The sequence below is a fragment of the Cyprinus carpio genome, chromosome B5, assembly GCF_018340385.1.
Source record: "Cyprinus carpio isolate SPL01 chromosome B5, ASM1834038v1, whole genome shotgun sequence".
In the NCBI taxonomy this organism is placed as follows: Eukaryota; Metazoa; Chordata; class Actinopteri; order Cypriniformes; family Cyprinidae; genus Cyprinus; species Cyprinus carpio.
In genome coordinates, this window is record NC_056601.1 from 32,458,451 (window position 1) to 32,475,398 (window position 16,948).

A 16,948-nucleotide genomic window follows, 5' to 3' on the forward strand; every position below is an offset into this window, starting at 1 on the left:
CTATAATAGCATATCAATGCTACTAAAATAACACTGTTTCAGCTACTATTTTTAACACAGTATATACTGCAGTATTTCATTTCATATGACAAATCATTATAGCAATATGGGTTAAAGGTCACGTCTGAGAATGGCCTTTAAAACTACGACATTAATCAGTATATAAACCCCCTGCATCAATCATTAGAAGGAGTTTTCACAGTAAGAGAGAGAAAATTAGACCTCCAACTGCAGGAAGATGAAAAAACAGCCTGAAAATAGACAGTCAAACTGCGAGGGAAGAGAATCCAGTCCTTTAATTTAATGAGGCTATAAATTATTACGCGCCATATTGCTCATCTTCCTAGAAATCAGCCTCATTCTTCAGCAGACTGCAGGAGAACAATAGTGACATGTTCATCTGACCTCTTTTCCTGTGGATTCCCTCTCTACGTGTGTGTGTGTGTGTGTGTGTGTTTCTGAATTTGTGTATGCGGAGATTAAAAGGGGATCAGGGCTGAAATGAAGCTGCGGCTCTGAAACATCAAAGAGAGAAGCAGCCAAAATCACCACAGTCTCTGATGTTTAAAGTGTGTGTGTGTGTGTGTGTGTGTGTGTGTGTGTGTGTGTGTGTGTGCGTGCGTGTGAGCGCTTAATATGCGCTTAAATCCCCTCTTCCGTATCTATTGGCTGTGTAAAGCACATGCTGGCGCTCATCACTCATTAGTCGCAGTGAGACTGCAACAAAGGTACACAGATTAAAACTCCACTCATGCTTCACACATCTGACTTATCAGGCTGACATTAACAGCAGCATGTCTTAAAGACAGACTAGACTCAGGGTTATGAATATTCATTACAATCCTTCATAGACTTAATCCTATTGGTTAGAACACACCGATCCACCTTACCAGCAGAGGGCACCAAAATGAAGTAAAAATAATAAAGTCAATTTATTTGTATAGCGCTTTTTCACATTGTTTCAAAGCAGTTTTTCAGGAAATAACAGTATTATTATTATTTTATTATATCTTAATATCTTGATCCCTTATATTTGTATTAAGCAGATTAGAGCTGGGAGATAATAATATAGTTACACTTTTGCACCAATACAAGCAATCAAGCAGTCGATAAAGATAGATAGATGGATAGATAGATAGATAGATAGATAGATAGATAGATAGATAGATAGATAGATAGATAGATAGATAGATAGATAGATAGATAGATAGATAGATAGATAGATAGTTTACAGATAGTCTACAATGTTGCAACAATCTAATCATGCAATCAAAAAATTGAAACACAGCTCATTATATTAATGCATCTCTATAAATAAAAATATATATAAATAAAAACAAACCTAATCAATCACAAACCTTATATTTGGGCTGTCAATCGATTAAAATTTTGAATCTAATTAATCACATCCTTTTTCTGTGATTAATCACGGTTAATCGCACACTGCATGAAATTAAGCATAGACCATTTATCTTTTTTCAAAATGTTTATCTTGTCGTCATTTGCTATATCCAGCAAAGTAAACCAAAAGACTGCAGGGTGATTCTAAAAAATCTGTATTTTCTGCAAGTTTTTTCAGGATAAATTTAGATGTCTTTCCAAAAAAAGGACACTTAGAAACTGCAAAAGGACACCAAAGAACCAAATGATATGAGCCCATATAAAAATATGAAAGAAAAAAAACAGAATTTTATAGGATGTGTACAGTGCAACAGTAAATAGCTTTTTTTTTTTTTTTTTTTTATTTAGAGAAGAGAAGTCAATTTGTGATACCGAACAGATCCACATGGAGATGCGAAAAAAAAAAAAACCTAAACCAACCGCCTGCTGACTGCATATATCTACTACAGTACACGGATCCATTCAGTATAAATAAAAACAGAGCAACATACACATGACAAATCAAAACATTATTGTGAATGTTTGTGGAAACAACGTGAATGTACGGAAATGTCTGTGCATGAATCAGTGCATCAAGAGCACTCATACACGCATTATTATAACGGACTCATGCGTGCTTACGGTACGACTCCTGTACGCCACCGCAATCGTCTTCACCTTGATCCATCATGATCTTAATCCATCAAAACTCTACTAGCGAGACTAGTTATCCAGTCAAGAAAATTTTGATTGTATCTCATCTGGCCATACAGTGGTGGGATGTGTTGACAATCCGTTCAGTCTGTACTTCACACAGCACGTGTGACATGTGGGGCTCATGCTCTTCAGAGACAATCACAGAATATGACAGAGCTTGTGTTTTAAAGCGAAACAAACTGGAATGAATAATTCACTGAAAACGCAATACAAGTCTCTGTTCTCTCTGCAATCTCTGATGTAATCAGACTGGCTTCCTCTATATTAGTGCTGTTTTGGACAGATTGTTTGAATGCATTCACTTACTGGATCACTGGACTGAAAACCTTCCTGGAGTTTAGCAGCTTAAAATGATCTGATCGCAAGCAGAGAAGCAAAATTGGATTAAAGGGATAGAAAAGAAATTGTGCTTCAGTAATTTTACATTAATTGCGTTAAATTATTTTAACGCATTAAGGATTGTAAAATTAATCACATGTTAATGCTGACAGCACTAATATATATATATATGTGTGTGTGTGTATATGTATATAAAGTGGGAATATATTAAATATATAGTTATTATATATAATAATATAGGTAATATATCATATAGATTTTCAAAATAATATATTCACATTTAGTTTTTGTTTGCTGACACTAAATATATATATATATAATATATAGATAACATATAATTTTAAATTTTTTTGAAGACATTTGCTGTGCAAAATGTCCAGATTGTGTTAGACTGTTGTGGATGGTAGCCTGAACTGCATTATTTGAGAAATCATTCTATAAAATATACAGGTTTCTTCTAAATGTATGAGCAATAATAACAGCGATGCTTGACTTAGTAAATGTAAAAATGCACAGACTTTGACAGTGAAAAACAACTTATTCTGTATGTGTGTGTGTGTGTGTGTGTGTGTGTGTGTGTTTACAGTGAAAATCTCAAAGCAGCCGCTGAAGTCTGTGTTACAGCAGGTGGTCACGCTGAACACAGCACTGCACACATGACCTCTCAACATCTCTCATGTTGTTTCCTTGTTTTTCCTCAGTGACCTCAGCATCATTTCTCCTCTGCAGTATTGATTTGCTTACACCCATAATTAATTTACAATTAGAGGTAAAAATTGATCACAGCTGTGTCCTAATGACTAATATTATTCGATTACTGACTGTGACCAAACATGATTGTCATTAGTTATTTCTCTCATTAACCATTAAGTGCTGATCTCTCTCTCTCTCTATCTCTGTGTGTGTGTGTGTGATAGCGATATTCAATGGACAAATTATACAATGACTTTCACACAGAGTTGACTTTGCTGAAGGAAATTCTATACAGATAATTATTAATTTCTATGTACATGTATTGATGTTTGTCATGTGCAACTCAAATTACCACCCAAATCAAAAACTTTTAAAACAAAAACTAAAGTTTACAATAAAGTTCCACTTGTTAATATTAATTACGTTAACATGAAGTGATGATAAAAAAAAATATTTTAAAGCATTTATTAATCTTAGGATTAATTTTATCACTAACTAAGTTTATTAAAATAAAAATTAATATTTTTATTAATTAGCATCAATAAAGATTAATAAATACTGTCAGAAATGTATTGTCATTGTTAGTTAATGTAAATTTGAATTTAAATGTTTAATTTACTTACCATGGGTCATCCACACTGTAGATGAGTTTGTTTTCTTTCAGAACAGATTTGGAAAAATGTAGCATTGCATCACTTGCTCAACAAAGGATGCTCTGCAGTGAATGGGTGCCGTCAGACTGAGAGTCCAAACAGCTGATAAAAGATCCCAATAGTCGACAAGTAATCCACACTCCAGTCCATCAGTTAATGTCTTGTGAAGACAAAACCTGTGTGTTTGTAAGAAACACAACCATCATTAAGGCATTTAAATCTTAACTTTAAATCTTCAGTTCTGGCCAAAGATATTAACTGATGGACTGGAGTGGTGTGGATTACTTGTGGATTATTGTGATGTTTTTATCAGCTGTTTGGACTCTCATTCTGACGGCACCCATTCACTGCAGGGGATCCACTGCTGCGCAAGTGATGTAATTCTATATTTATCCAAATCTGTTTCCATGTGGAATCAAACTCATCTACATCTTTGATGGCCTGTGGATGAGAACATTACCAAATTTGTATTTTTTGGTGAACTGTTAACACATTAACTAAAGTTAATTACAAGGACCTTCTTGTAAAGTGTTTCATCATGCCTTTGTGCATGTTTAAGTGTTTAGACACGCGTACGTCCATGTTTGAATATGGATACGTGAGTGTGAGTGTGAGTGTGCGTCAGAAAGACTGTTTCTATGCAGGAGCACGCTTGACTTATAAACGCTATTGATTGTATGAAGGAAGTGATTAAAGTGGAAGGACAGTGTGCAGATGCTCAGGGGGGTTAATGAGGGGAAGGGAGTTTGATCGTCTGGCAACCCGTCCGACCCATGAGTCTGCGGGCGGAAGAGCCTTCTGCTGATCAGATTCCCTCGGCATCGATCCACAGGGGTTTTACTGAGCACACACACTCAGACTGATAACACACATACACACACACAGACAGAAAGTTAAGTCTCATCTTCTCAGCAGAGTTCAGTATCTTTTAGTTGTAACCATACAAAAAGAAACACACACACACACACACACACACACACACACACACACACACACACACACACACACACACATATAATTTTATATTAATATAAAATGGAACATTATTACTCTGGAAATGACCATATATCCATATACTGATATAATTTTTGATATTACTATTCAAAAGTTTGGGAATTCAGTAAGATGTTTTTAAAGATATTCATATTTTATTGCAACTGTTTTCAACATTGATAAACAGAAATGTTTCTTGAACAGCAAATCAGCATATTAGAATGATTTCTGAAGGATCATGTGACACTGAAGACTGGAGTAATGATGCTGAAAATTCAGCCTTGCATTACAGAAATAAATTGCATTTTCAATTTTACAATAGAAAACACACATTTCCAATGGAAATTTCACAGTATTAGTTTTTAATGCATTTTTGATCAAGTAAATGCAGTAGAAGAGACATTAAAAAAATCTTCTTATAGACCACAAACTTTTAATATTAAAAACTTACTGCTTACTTTTATCTGTCAAAAGGACCAAAAGCATTAAATTATTTATAAATGTTTCAAAAATTAATCAGCGATGGATATAAATGCAAAAACTGTTTAGTATTATTAAAACGTACTAAATTAATGATCCTATTCCTTTGATGAACATTCTTTTTTTTAGATGAACTTTGTTGATATCATTATATTAATTATTTACATTTACATGTTTTCATTTAGTAGATGCTTTTATTCAAAGTGAATTACAAATGAGAATGCTACAGTACCTCATTTTCATAAAGGCGAGAAAAAAAATAGAGTTAACAAAAAAAAAACCATAAAGGCGAGAAAAAAAATAGAGTTAACAAAAAAAAAAAAACCATAAATAACAAAAAAAAAAAAACAACAATAAAAAAAAAATAGAGTTAACAAAAAAAAATAAACCATAAGAAAAATGTGTTACTTGAAATTAAATAAATGTTTACTGAAAATATAAAAAAACAGATACTTATTTTATTTTAACTATATAAACTTATTTCAGTTTGACTCGGACAGAAAAGGCTTCAGACTCATTTCTAAATCAATGTGCTTTGTAGCACAACATTTCCCGTCGGCTCTGATGTGAAGCAGGCCTGTGTTTTATTGACGCGATCTCCTCTGTGTTCCGTCCTTCTTTAACTCTCGCCATCGTATGCCTTGAGTCATTTAACTCATTTCACCCGAGAAACACTCATACAAGCTCTAACACGAGCTTTGATGATAAAAGTGGCAAGCTACTAAATGCAGCCATTAAAATGTATCTGGAAGATTAAACGTTTTCTTTGAACATGAGCGCGAGTGAAAGAGGGAGGGAGAGCCAGATCGTAGCTGCAGACTGCAGAAAATGTTTAATAAATAATACAGCTTCAGGAGAAAAGAGATAACATTGTCCCCTTAAACACACACACACACACACACACACACACACACACACAAACACACACACACACATACACAGAGTTAACAGCACTGAAGCATCACTGACGGTTTAACAGAAGTACAGGCCTAAAATAAAGCACTAAGCCTGAAACACACTCACAAATATGCAAACACGAGAGCTTAGCCAATGCATTGTGTGCACTGTGTACATATTTAACGTGTTTTCGTTACGGTTACACAACAATGCATGCAGATTTTGTAGCTAAAACTGTTCTTGCATATGTTTCAGGCCTCAAGTTTCCAGTGTTGCTATCTCAAAACTGCTGCTTGCTAAACTATGAACCAGGGCTATGATAGTTAACTAAAACTAAATAGGAAATTAAAACTTCAAAAACTTTTTTGTCACATATAAATAAAAAATAATATAATATCAAAAATAACTAAAACATTACAATTCAAATAGATAATATAAAAAACCTGATTCAAAATATTATTATTAATAAAAACTACATATGAAGTACTAGTCAAGTATAGGCCTAGTCAAAAATGGACAATTACACTGAAACTATCCAGAGTGACATGCAAATTTGGTGCTAAATTAAATTAATAAAAAACAAATTTACATAACAAAATTTAAAAAGTAGTGACATCATATAAATTTGCACTAAATATAACATATATTATGTTACATAATATAATTGGATTTTTTTGTCATATAAATATTAAATCAATATTTAACTAAATTAAAAAAACAATTATTTATGTGTCACAATTTCAATTATGTGATTTAATTAAAAATCAAGAAATTATATTATAAAATGTTATAAAATGCATTGACTTCTGGAAGCAATATCGAGCAATTAAACATTTTTTTTTTAATGGTTCATTAAAGCCCGAAGACATTCAAGTTATTTGCTGTATGCTTACATGGCTGTAAGATAAAAATAAAATAAAAAATAAAATAAAAATAAAATAATTACAATTACAATAAAACATAAAAAATATTCAGAAAAACAATTTTTGAAAACAGCCAAGCTACTAAAAAGTAATAAGATAAGCCACATCTAATCTTCTGACTACCCGTTTCAATTCTAATTATTAACATAACTATATTTTAAAATAAATGTCAAAAATTTATAACAGTAACATAATGCTTTTTGCAAATAAAAAATAAATAATTACATAATAACATAATTACAAAATAATTATATTTGCTTTGCTTTTTCCTATTATTACCAAATCAGTGCCTTGACCTTTATGTGATCTCACCCCTGACAGCACAGAGGGGTTATTATTGTGACCTTTACTCTCTACTTTAGAAATGAACCTGGAACCGTCATATTAGCAGCAAGGTTAATAGCACAGACTCGACTCTGTTTATCTTCAAAACTGGAACGACAAGTGCCTTTCATTTTCTCAAAAGTGAGCACATCATGAAGAGCAGAAAGACAACATAAAAACAAAGCAGATAAAAGGACGGTAAAATATAGTAAAATCACAGACAAGAAGCAAGTTGCCTGATGATTTGTTTTCATGAAGAACAGAGCGCGGCGGTGGCCTGTAATGAAAGCCTGAATCATGTTGTTTGATATCCGTCTCGGTTCATCTCTCAGGGTTTCATGTTCATAACAAACATTTCGCTTATAATCCAGTTTGAAGAATCTCTAGAATAAGCCAAAGCTCACATCTGAAGTCAAACGTACAGACGCTCTTAAAGGGCAAGCGCATGTCTTCCTCAGTGTATTATCTGCAGAACAGAGGTTTACAGCAGACAAACACGTGGGTTACTGTCTTCCCAACACCTGCCGCTTCACATTAAACACGACATGAAACGCCATTCACAATGCATTTCACTTCCACAGCGTGATGCGCAATATTGAGCTAAAAATGATGCAGCGGACATGATTTCATCCATCAAGATTTGATTAGATGGTAACAAACAGTCCGTGATGTTGCTGGATAATATCACATCAGCAGAAACAGATCTATCTATCTATCTATCTATCTATCTATCTATCTATCTATCTATCTATCTATCTATCTGTCTGTCTGTCTATCTATCTACTATCTGTCTGTCTGTCTGGTCTGTCTGTCTGGTCTGACTATCTATCTGTCTGTCTGTCTGTCTGTCTGTCTGTCTGTCTGTCTGGCTCTGTCTGTCTATATCTTTCTATCTATCTATCTGCTATCTATCTATCTATCTATCTATCTATCTATCTCTCTATCTAATCTATCTATCTATCTATCTGTCTGTCTGTCTGTCTGTCTGTCTGTCTGTCTGTCCGCCTATCCATCTGTCTGTCTGTCTATCTGGCTATCTGTCTGTCTGTCTTTCTTGGTGTCTGTCCATCTGTCTATCTGTCTATCTATCTATCTGTCTGTCTGTCTGTCTGTCTGTCTATCTATCTATCTGTCTGTCTGTCTGTCCTGATCTACGTCTGTCTGTCTGTCTGTATGTCTGTCTGTCTGTCTGTCTGTCTTGTCTGTCTGTCTGTCTGTATGTCCCTGTCTGTCTGTCTGTATGGCTGTCTGTCTGTCTGTCTGTCTGTCTGTCTGTCTCCTCTGTCTGTCTATCTGTCTGTCTCCTTTGTCTGTCTGTCTGTCTGTCTGTCTGTCTGTCTGTCTGTCTGTCTGTCTGTCTGTCTGTCTCTCTATCTATCTATCCTATCTATCTATCTATCTATCTATCCTCCTATCTATCTATCTATCTATCTATCTATCTATCTATCTATCTATCTGATCTGTCTGTCTGTCTGTCTGTCTGTCTGTCTGTCTATGTCTATCTGTGCTATCTATCTACTGTCTGTCTGTCTGTCTTCTGTCTTCTATCTATCTGTCTGTCTGTCTGCTCTGTCTGTCTGTCTGTCTGTTAATCTGTCTATCTATCTATCTATCTGTCTGTCTATCTGTCTATCTGTCTGTCTGTCTGTCTGTCTGTCTGTCTATCTGTCTGTCTATCTGTCTATCTGTCTGTCTGTCTGTCTCTCGTTCTATCTAAACATATAGAAACATATGTAGTATATGTATACTGTAAATATGCTGTAAATAGAGTACATTTTGATTTAATGTTTTCAATTTAATATATAAAATACTTTATGTAATATATTTATATATTTTTTCTGTAACATTTCAGTTCTTTTAAGTATGCACACAAACACACACATGTATATGTATATATATAAACAGTGAATTTTGACTTAATGCTTTTAATTTAATATATTTAATACATAAAATTCTATATTACAATGATTTAAATTTTGATAGAATTTTGATTTCATGTTTTCAAGTCAACAAGAAATCCATGTTTCTTAAAGTGATACAGTGGGAATTTTTTTTAATTACATAATAATAATAATAATAAATATATATATATATATATATATATATATATATAGATATAATATATATATATATTATATATATATATACTTTCTTTCAGTAATATGGCATATTTTAGTGAATTAAAAAACATTAAACATTTTATTTGTGTAAGATGTATGCATTCCAGTTCATGTATTTCACTATACAGTATATATTATACATATATTTACACACACACACACACACACACACACACACACACACACACACACACACACACACACACACACACACACACACACACACACACACACACTCGATATATTTATATAATTTCAAATCCTATTAGCACTGTGGTTCAAATAACATCTGCCTTATCTGGCAAATAACATCTTGATTATCTTCCTCTTTTATTTTGCGCAGCCTGAACTGATGTGAAGAAATAAGGCCCTGGAAATTTCTAAAGAAAGTAAATGGGATCAATTTTCATTTCATGTTGTTTTTAAAGAGAATTACGGAGTTGCTACAGGTCATACAGCGAGGCCAGAGAGAGTTCTCTCGTTTCAAACAGCACACAGACTTCAGCCGAGCCCGACTTTACTCCAGAGACGTTCAGGTTTCCATTCTGCTCTGCGTCTCAGTGTGCGGAAAAGAGTGAGAGAGAGGGACAAAAGCATATGTGTGTGTGGATGTGAGTCGAGAAATAACACAGAACATGAAGTGCTGCAAAACAGCAAATCAAAGGACTCTGACAAACAGACAGCATGCTTTCACTCCCGCAGACGGCGAGGAACAGAGCTGAAGGTACTGTGAGACAACAGATACCGACCTCAAAATCTAAAGCAAGAAAATGAAAGACAAAATAGACACTCACATGTAAACCCCTTCTCTCCCGTTCCTTTAGGCTGAACGGATAGATGATATACTGAACCTTCAGAGAGAGGAAGGGGGCATTAGACAAAATAATGGGAATGTAAAACAAAGAGCGAGATGTGATTTGGTGATGTGAGACTGAAACGTCTGAACAGAAGATATAATGTAGAGAGAGCAGGAGAAACTGGCTGCATCTAACAAACGGGCTCCCCGGGTCAGATGGTAATCAGGTAAACATTTAGCTATCACACTGAAGCCAATACAATCTTTTCTTTATTAAATTCATAGTCAGGCTATCAAAGATAAGGTTTTATTTTAAATACAACTGATATAATTTATTTTTTTGCCATGTACACCACTATACAAAAGTTTGGGGTCAATGAGATTATTATTATTTAATTTAAAAAGAAATTGAAGAAATTAATGCTTTTATTTATCAGGGATGCACTAAATTTTTCTAAAATGTCAGTAAATACATTTAAAAAGTTTCAAAAGATTTGTGTTTCAAATCAATACTGTTCTTTTGAACTTTATGTTAATCAAAACATCCTTAAAACAAATCTATCATGGTTTGCAGAACAATATTAAGCAACAGGACTTTTGTCAGCTGATAACAATGAGAAAATGTTTCTTGAGCAGCAAATCAGCATATTATAGTGACATGAAAGATCACGTCACACTGAAGACTGGAGTAATGATGCTGAAAATTCAGCTTTTAATAAATTACATTTTAAAATAGATTCAAACACAAAACTATTACTTTAATTTGTAATAATATTTCATAATATTTTAGTTTTTATTGTATTTTTGATCAAATAAATGCAGCCTTTGGTGAGCAGAAGAGATTTCTTTCAAGGATTTTACAAATATTTTGGCAAAATAACTAACTAACCAACCAACCAATTAACTAACTAACTAACTAACTAACTAACTAACTAACTAACTAACTAACTAACTAACTAAATATAATAATAATAATAATAATACTAATACTAATAATAAACAAAATGTTTCACTACAAATAAGAAAACAAATACAGATTTGAAATACAAGGGGACTTTCTGCCCAGAAACCATCCAAACAAATCAATTTGCTAAAACTAGTTGGACTTCCAAACTCTATTGGAGAATTCAGAATATAACAAATCACAAATTACTAAACAAAATTACTGAAGACTCTTCAACGCATAGTGAGAGCAGCTGAGAAGATCATTGGTGTCTCTCTCCCCTCCCTCCAGGACATTTATGGAACCAGTCTCACCCATAAAGCCCTCTGCATCGCAGGTGATCCCACCCACCCGTCACACAGCTTCTTCAGTCTGCTGCCATCAGGGAGGACAGACTGCGGAGTCTCCAGGCCAGGACCAGCAGACTGAAGGACAGCTTCATTCATCAGGCTGTCAGGAAGCTGAACTCCCTCCCGACTTTGCCACCCCTCCTCTCTTTTTTCCCATTCACCACTGAACTCTGAACCTCAGTCCCTCACCCCCACAGCTCTCACTAACACACTGGGACCTGCACCAGTCACTTTGTGCAGCATTGGTCTGCTCACTACCTCATTCAGTTTGTTTACATCACTGGTTTGCACTCTTATCTGCCATGTGCCTTGTGCTGCTTTACTCTGAGATTTTTTGACACTTTTAATCAGACTGAATAAGCTCTTTTGCACTACAATCATTATATCTGCACTGTTTACTTCACTGGTTTGCACTCTGTCTGCCATGTGCCTTGTGCTGCTTTACTTATCTTTCTTTTTACATGACCTATTTGTATATTTGTATAGTTGTACTGTATATTTTATTATCTGTATTTAATGTTCTACTGTTAGTGTTATCTGTATGCACCAAGGGTCTGACAGTAACGCAATTTCAATTCTCTGTAAGTATGTACTGTACATGGGGAAGAATAAAGCAGACTTGACTTGACTTGACTTGACTGAAAAGAAGATGAGCAACATGCTAAATGCACTCAAATTGACATGGAATGGATGGTTTCTATCTGGTTCACCCCTGGCTAGGACGTGCTCAAATTTTTCTGCTGTCTAAGCAGCAGTTCACTAGGTTTTGTATCAGAGTAAGCCGGCGAGCTGAGAGAGCTGAGTTGAGTGGGGTTAAATGGATTGTGCCTGCTCAACTTTTAAGGGGAAAAACTTTTAAAGTTGAAACTTTAGTGAGGAAGTGCCTGCGGGGAGAGAGAGAGACAGACATGAGATCCATTACACAACAGCAAACAGAGGAGATTCACATCCACGGCCTGTCTCTCTCTTTATCACTGCCACCGCTCCAAACACCAGCAAACAAATTAAACTGCCACGCTGATGGCTCCTGATTACATACATTCATGTCACCTGTCAGTTTCTTAGAGATTCTCACCGGCAGTTTGGAGTGTGTCCACTCTGACAGTGATTGAAACAAATGAAAGGCCATGTTTATGTGCCTCATTACGTACAGGAGCAATAAACAAATCAACTAAAAGCTTTAAAGTAAACAAGAAATTATTTTTGCAATCAATTTAGCTTTTGTAATGTGACATATTTCAGAGCTGCCATGTTATCTAGTATTAAACTACTGGCTGCAACCAATAAAAGAACGATGACAGAGCTAATAACCAGTAGCCCACATGGCCTAGGTAACGTCAGCTAAGCTAAGCTAAAATTAAAAAAAATAAAATAAATAATAATAAAATAAAAAAATTAAATAAAATAATAAAATTAAATTAAATTAAATAGCCTGTGTGATGTCAGCTGAAAAGAATCTAAAAACATATATTTTCATTACAATAACATGCCAATATGTATAATTCATGACAATGTTGTTATTGAAAACCTAAAACTATTTTGAAAAATCTTTTAATTGAAATTAAATCTGTTAATTAAAAAAAAACTGAACAAAAATATATGTGATTAAAAACTTAAACTTAAAACAACTTAAAAGAAAATTGGAATTCCTTGTCAACTAACTGTACTAAGTACTAAAATTACTAAAACTAAAATTGAAATAACATAAATTAAAGCTAAAAAGAATAAATAAAATCATAAAAACATACATTTACTACAAGTTACCTGAAATTAAAATAAAATAAAAACTGCAATAAAAACTGAAAATGCAAAAAATTAAAGATCATTTAAAAAAAATTATAAATACTATGAGAGCATATAATGAAACAATTGGAAATGTTGCCTTGATAACTAAATGAAAAAAAAGTACTGTTAAACTAAAACTGAAATAGCTTAATAGATTTTAAAAAAGCTAATAAAAATGACAGTTACTAAAGTTACTAAAACTTAACTAGAATAAAAATAAAATACAAAAATTATATTAATAGTATATAAAAAAAAATACTAAAAAAAACAAACAGATAATACCAGAAACACAAGACCAAGACCAGGAACATGTCTTATAAGTTAAATAGGCTCGATTCTGACATCATGTTGACTGTAAAGTAATCCAACCTGACATGAGTGTGTGTCTGTGTGTGTGTGTGTGTTTAAGTGCACTCACTTTGCAGGCAGAGTCCATCAGTGCAGTTCTGTGACTGTAGTGTGACTCCGTCACAGTCCTTCCCTCCGTTCTGAGGCGCAGGAGCGTTACACTCTCTCTTCCTCCACTGCGTGCACTCAGTGTTACACGCCGACCACTTGCTCCAGTCGGCCCACTTGCCGTCAACTAAACACACACACACACACACACACACACACACACACACACACACACACACACACACACACACACACACACACACACACACACACACACAAACACACACCAGAAACAACAGAGATCAGCAGAAAGAAATAAGAAGTGCTTCTTCTGTGATATGAAGCAGACTGATTATAAGGATGCCATATTGTAGCATTTTATTTTATTTCTTGTCCATTAATACATTAGTCAAGGGTAGATTTAACAATCTTAGTGAGCCATATTATGACTGGCTAACCTCTTTGCACGTGAACAGAGTAATATTTCACATGCAAAGCCTCCATCATTGACCGCCTTGTGCATATTGCACACAGAAATTAAACTGAAACATTTTAAAGAAGAGAAAAGATGATGCATCCTCTGCTCTGGTGTAGTCTGTGGACTCGGCTGCAGTATGTGGGTCAGTCATTAGCGTGTGACTGAGGCATATCTCCTGCTGCCTGCAGATGCTTTAATCTCACCTGCTTCACAGCGAACTCACTCTCACCGGCAGGAGGGAATGGAAATGTGCTCGGCCCTTAGGGGCCCCTAGGAGCCAAAGTATAGGGGAAGTGTCTGGCTTGAAAGCTGAACTGATGGAGCTGGAAAAAGATGCATTTGTCTGATGCTATCTAGAGGCGAAGAACTCAAACTGGACTGGAAAAGAATCAAGTTTTTATGAAAGGAATTCCTCACTTGTAATTCAATAGTCTCACAGTGAATTTTCCATCCTTCTGTTTATGGAAGGAATTCTTCATTTGGAAGTCACTTTGGATAAAAGCACTGGATAAAAGCGACTGCCAAATGAAAAAAAATATCAATGGAGGAAAACATCTGAAACAAATTCTTCATCGTGTTTCTTTCAGGCTTAAGAACTGACCTCACTGTGCGTTTATGTCATGGTAGAAATATCGTAATTAGTTCCAGAGTAGTATCATGATTACAAACTCAGATCTTTATGAAAACTCCCATTTGTGATTCAGTGTTGATATTGTTAACTACAACTGCAAATAAAGTAATAACATTGGTTTTATTAATTGCAATAAAGCTGAAACAAAATAAAATGTAATGAAAAGATGAAATTATTAAAGATGAAAAATGAAAATGAAACTAATAAAAATGACAAAAGCACATAATAATATTACTAAAACTTGAACAGAAATTAAACTGAGAACTGAAAATATACAAATAAAAATAATAAAAATAATTTATAAATATAATTAAAAAATATAATGATGATCATTGTAAAGTCATACTCCATATGATTTATAGCAGATAATTAAAATAATAATAATAATAATGTATTAAAAAGCTAAATATTCAAAGTAATATTTTTGATTTCTCACAACACAAAATAAATACAATATTTATGAGGTACTAAATGACAAACAATAAATACAACTATATTTATGCAACAATTATATATACAGTATATATACAGTACGTACGATTCTTAATATAAACACTGTAAAATGACATTACTTTTAAATATTACAGTTTTAAAATAAAATTTGTATTTAAATATTAATAAAATACTTTTTAATGTATTAAATACTATTAAATTACTATGACATTATTTAAAAACAAGATACGTGTGCTATACTAACGTCTAATTTAATAACCATGTTTATAATATCACTACTACCTTTTTGTCATTTAGCCTCACTTTCATTCTCATCAAATGAAGTTCTGTAGACTGGTACCTGTGCAAACAGAGGTGCAGGCAATTTTTTGGATGGCCTGTCCATCACACGGTGAGCCCCCGTTCAGAGGCGCGGGATTGGTGCAGCTGCGGGTCCGTTTCTGAAGGCCCCGCCCACATTGACTGTTACAGGTTGACCACTCCGTCCACGTGGACCAGCCGCCGTTCACTGCAGAAACACACACAGTCACGTCTCTCACACACTCGCTTTCTTCTCACGTAATGATGCAGCCCAAATCAATATTTCATGTCTATTTACTTTTTTATTTGGTAAGCAGCCGTCTTATGCACTGTAATATTACACTGCAAAATAAACCCATTATTTTGTGATAATGAACGAGCGGCTGTACATGATCCTGTACTCGTATACAGTCAGTCACTGCAGCTAATATTCCTTTTACTGCTGATTTCAAAGAGTTTAATTTCATTTTTGCAAATAAAGCTGGGGTTTATCTGTCTGTTAATGGCTGGAACACAAATTCTTTCATCTGGAAGCCACTTTCTGTGGTTCAAAATGAAGTTTTTCTGTACTGTTTTGCACTTTTTTGTGATATTGCGGCAGTGATAATATTGTTGACTGCAGATGATTTATCGCATACATTTTCATTGAATTTTGCATCTTTTCTTGGTCACCTTGAAATGCGTCTGCTAAATGAATAAATATAATAAATGTATTAAAAAACATTCTGTACTCCTACTACTAGTCAAGGAAAGGTTTTTCATTTCTCACACATTGCAGAGCGATGAAAAAAAGTGGTTCCCGGAAAAGGTGCAGATATTAAACATACACTCAGCATTGAAAATACAATATTTATGAGGTAATGCATGAGAAACTATAAACATAGCTATATTTATGCAAGAATACCTTTCAAAAGTTTGAGGTTGGTAAGATTTTTTTTAAAAATGTTTTTGAAAGTCTTTTATGCTCACCAAAGTTGCATTTATAAGTACTGTAAAAAATACAGTAAAATAGTAATATTGTGAAATTCTATTTTAATATATTTTAAAATGTATTTTTTTTTAAAAAACAAGACAATTTTTCAAGATTCTTCGATGAATAGAAAGTTCAAAAGAGCTGCATTTATTTAAAATGTATTTTCTGTAACAATTTCAATATCTTTATTGTCACTTTTGATCTATTTGATGTATTCTTGTTGAATAAAAGTTTTCATTTAAAAAATCTTACTGATCTCAAACTTCTAACAGCAGTGTAATATTAATGTATAAAATTATATAATATAATATAATAATATAAAAC

At 33.8% G+C, this 16,948-nt stretch overlaps 1 protein-coding gene across 2 annotated transcripts in view; it reads right to left on the reverse strand.

Annotated features, from left to right (window-relative positions):
- LOC109080976 (netrin receptor UNC5C-like) overlaps window positions 1-16,948 on the reverse strand; it is a 124,911-nt gene that overhangs the window by 20,311 nt on the left and 87,652 nt on the right. The window contains exons 6-8 of one of the 2 annotated variants that reach the window (XM_042723183.1): window positions 15,692-15,859; window positions 13,812-13,976; window positions 10,314-10,370 (exon numbers count right to left, since the gene is read on the reverse strand). In XM_042723183.1, coding sequence (XP_042579117.1) covers window positions 10,314-10,370; window positions 13,812-13,976; window positions 15,692-15,859 — 390 coding nt within the window. The remainder of the gene's footprint in view (window positions 1-10,313; window positions 10,371-13,811; window positions 13,977-15,691; window positions 15,860-16,948) is intronic. The other variant, XM_042723184.1, reaches the window with a different exon arrangement.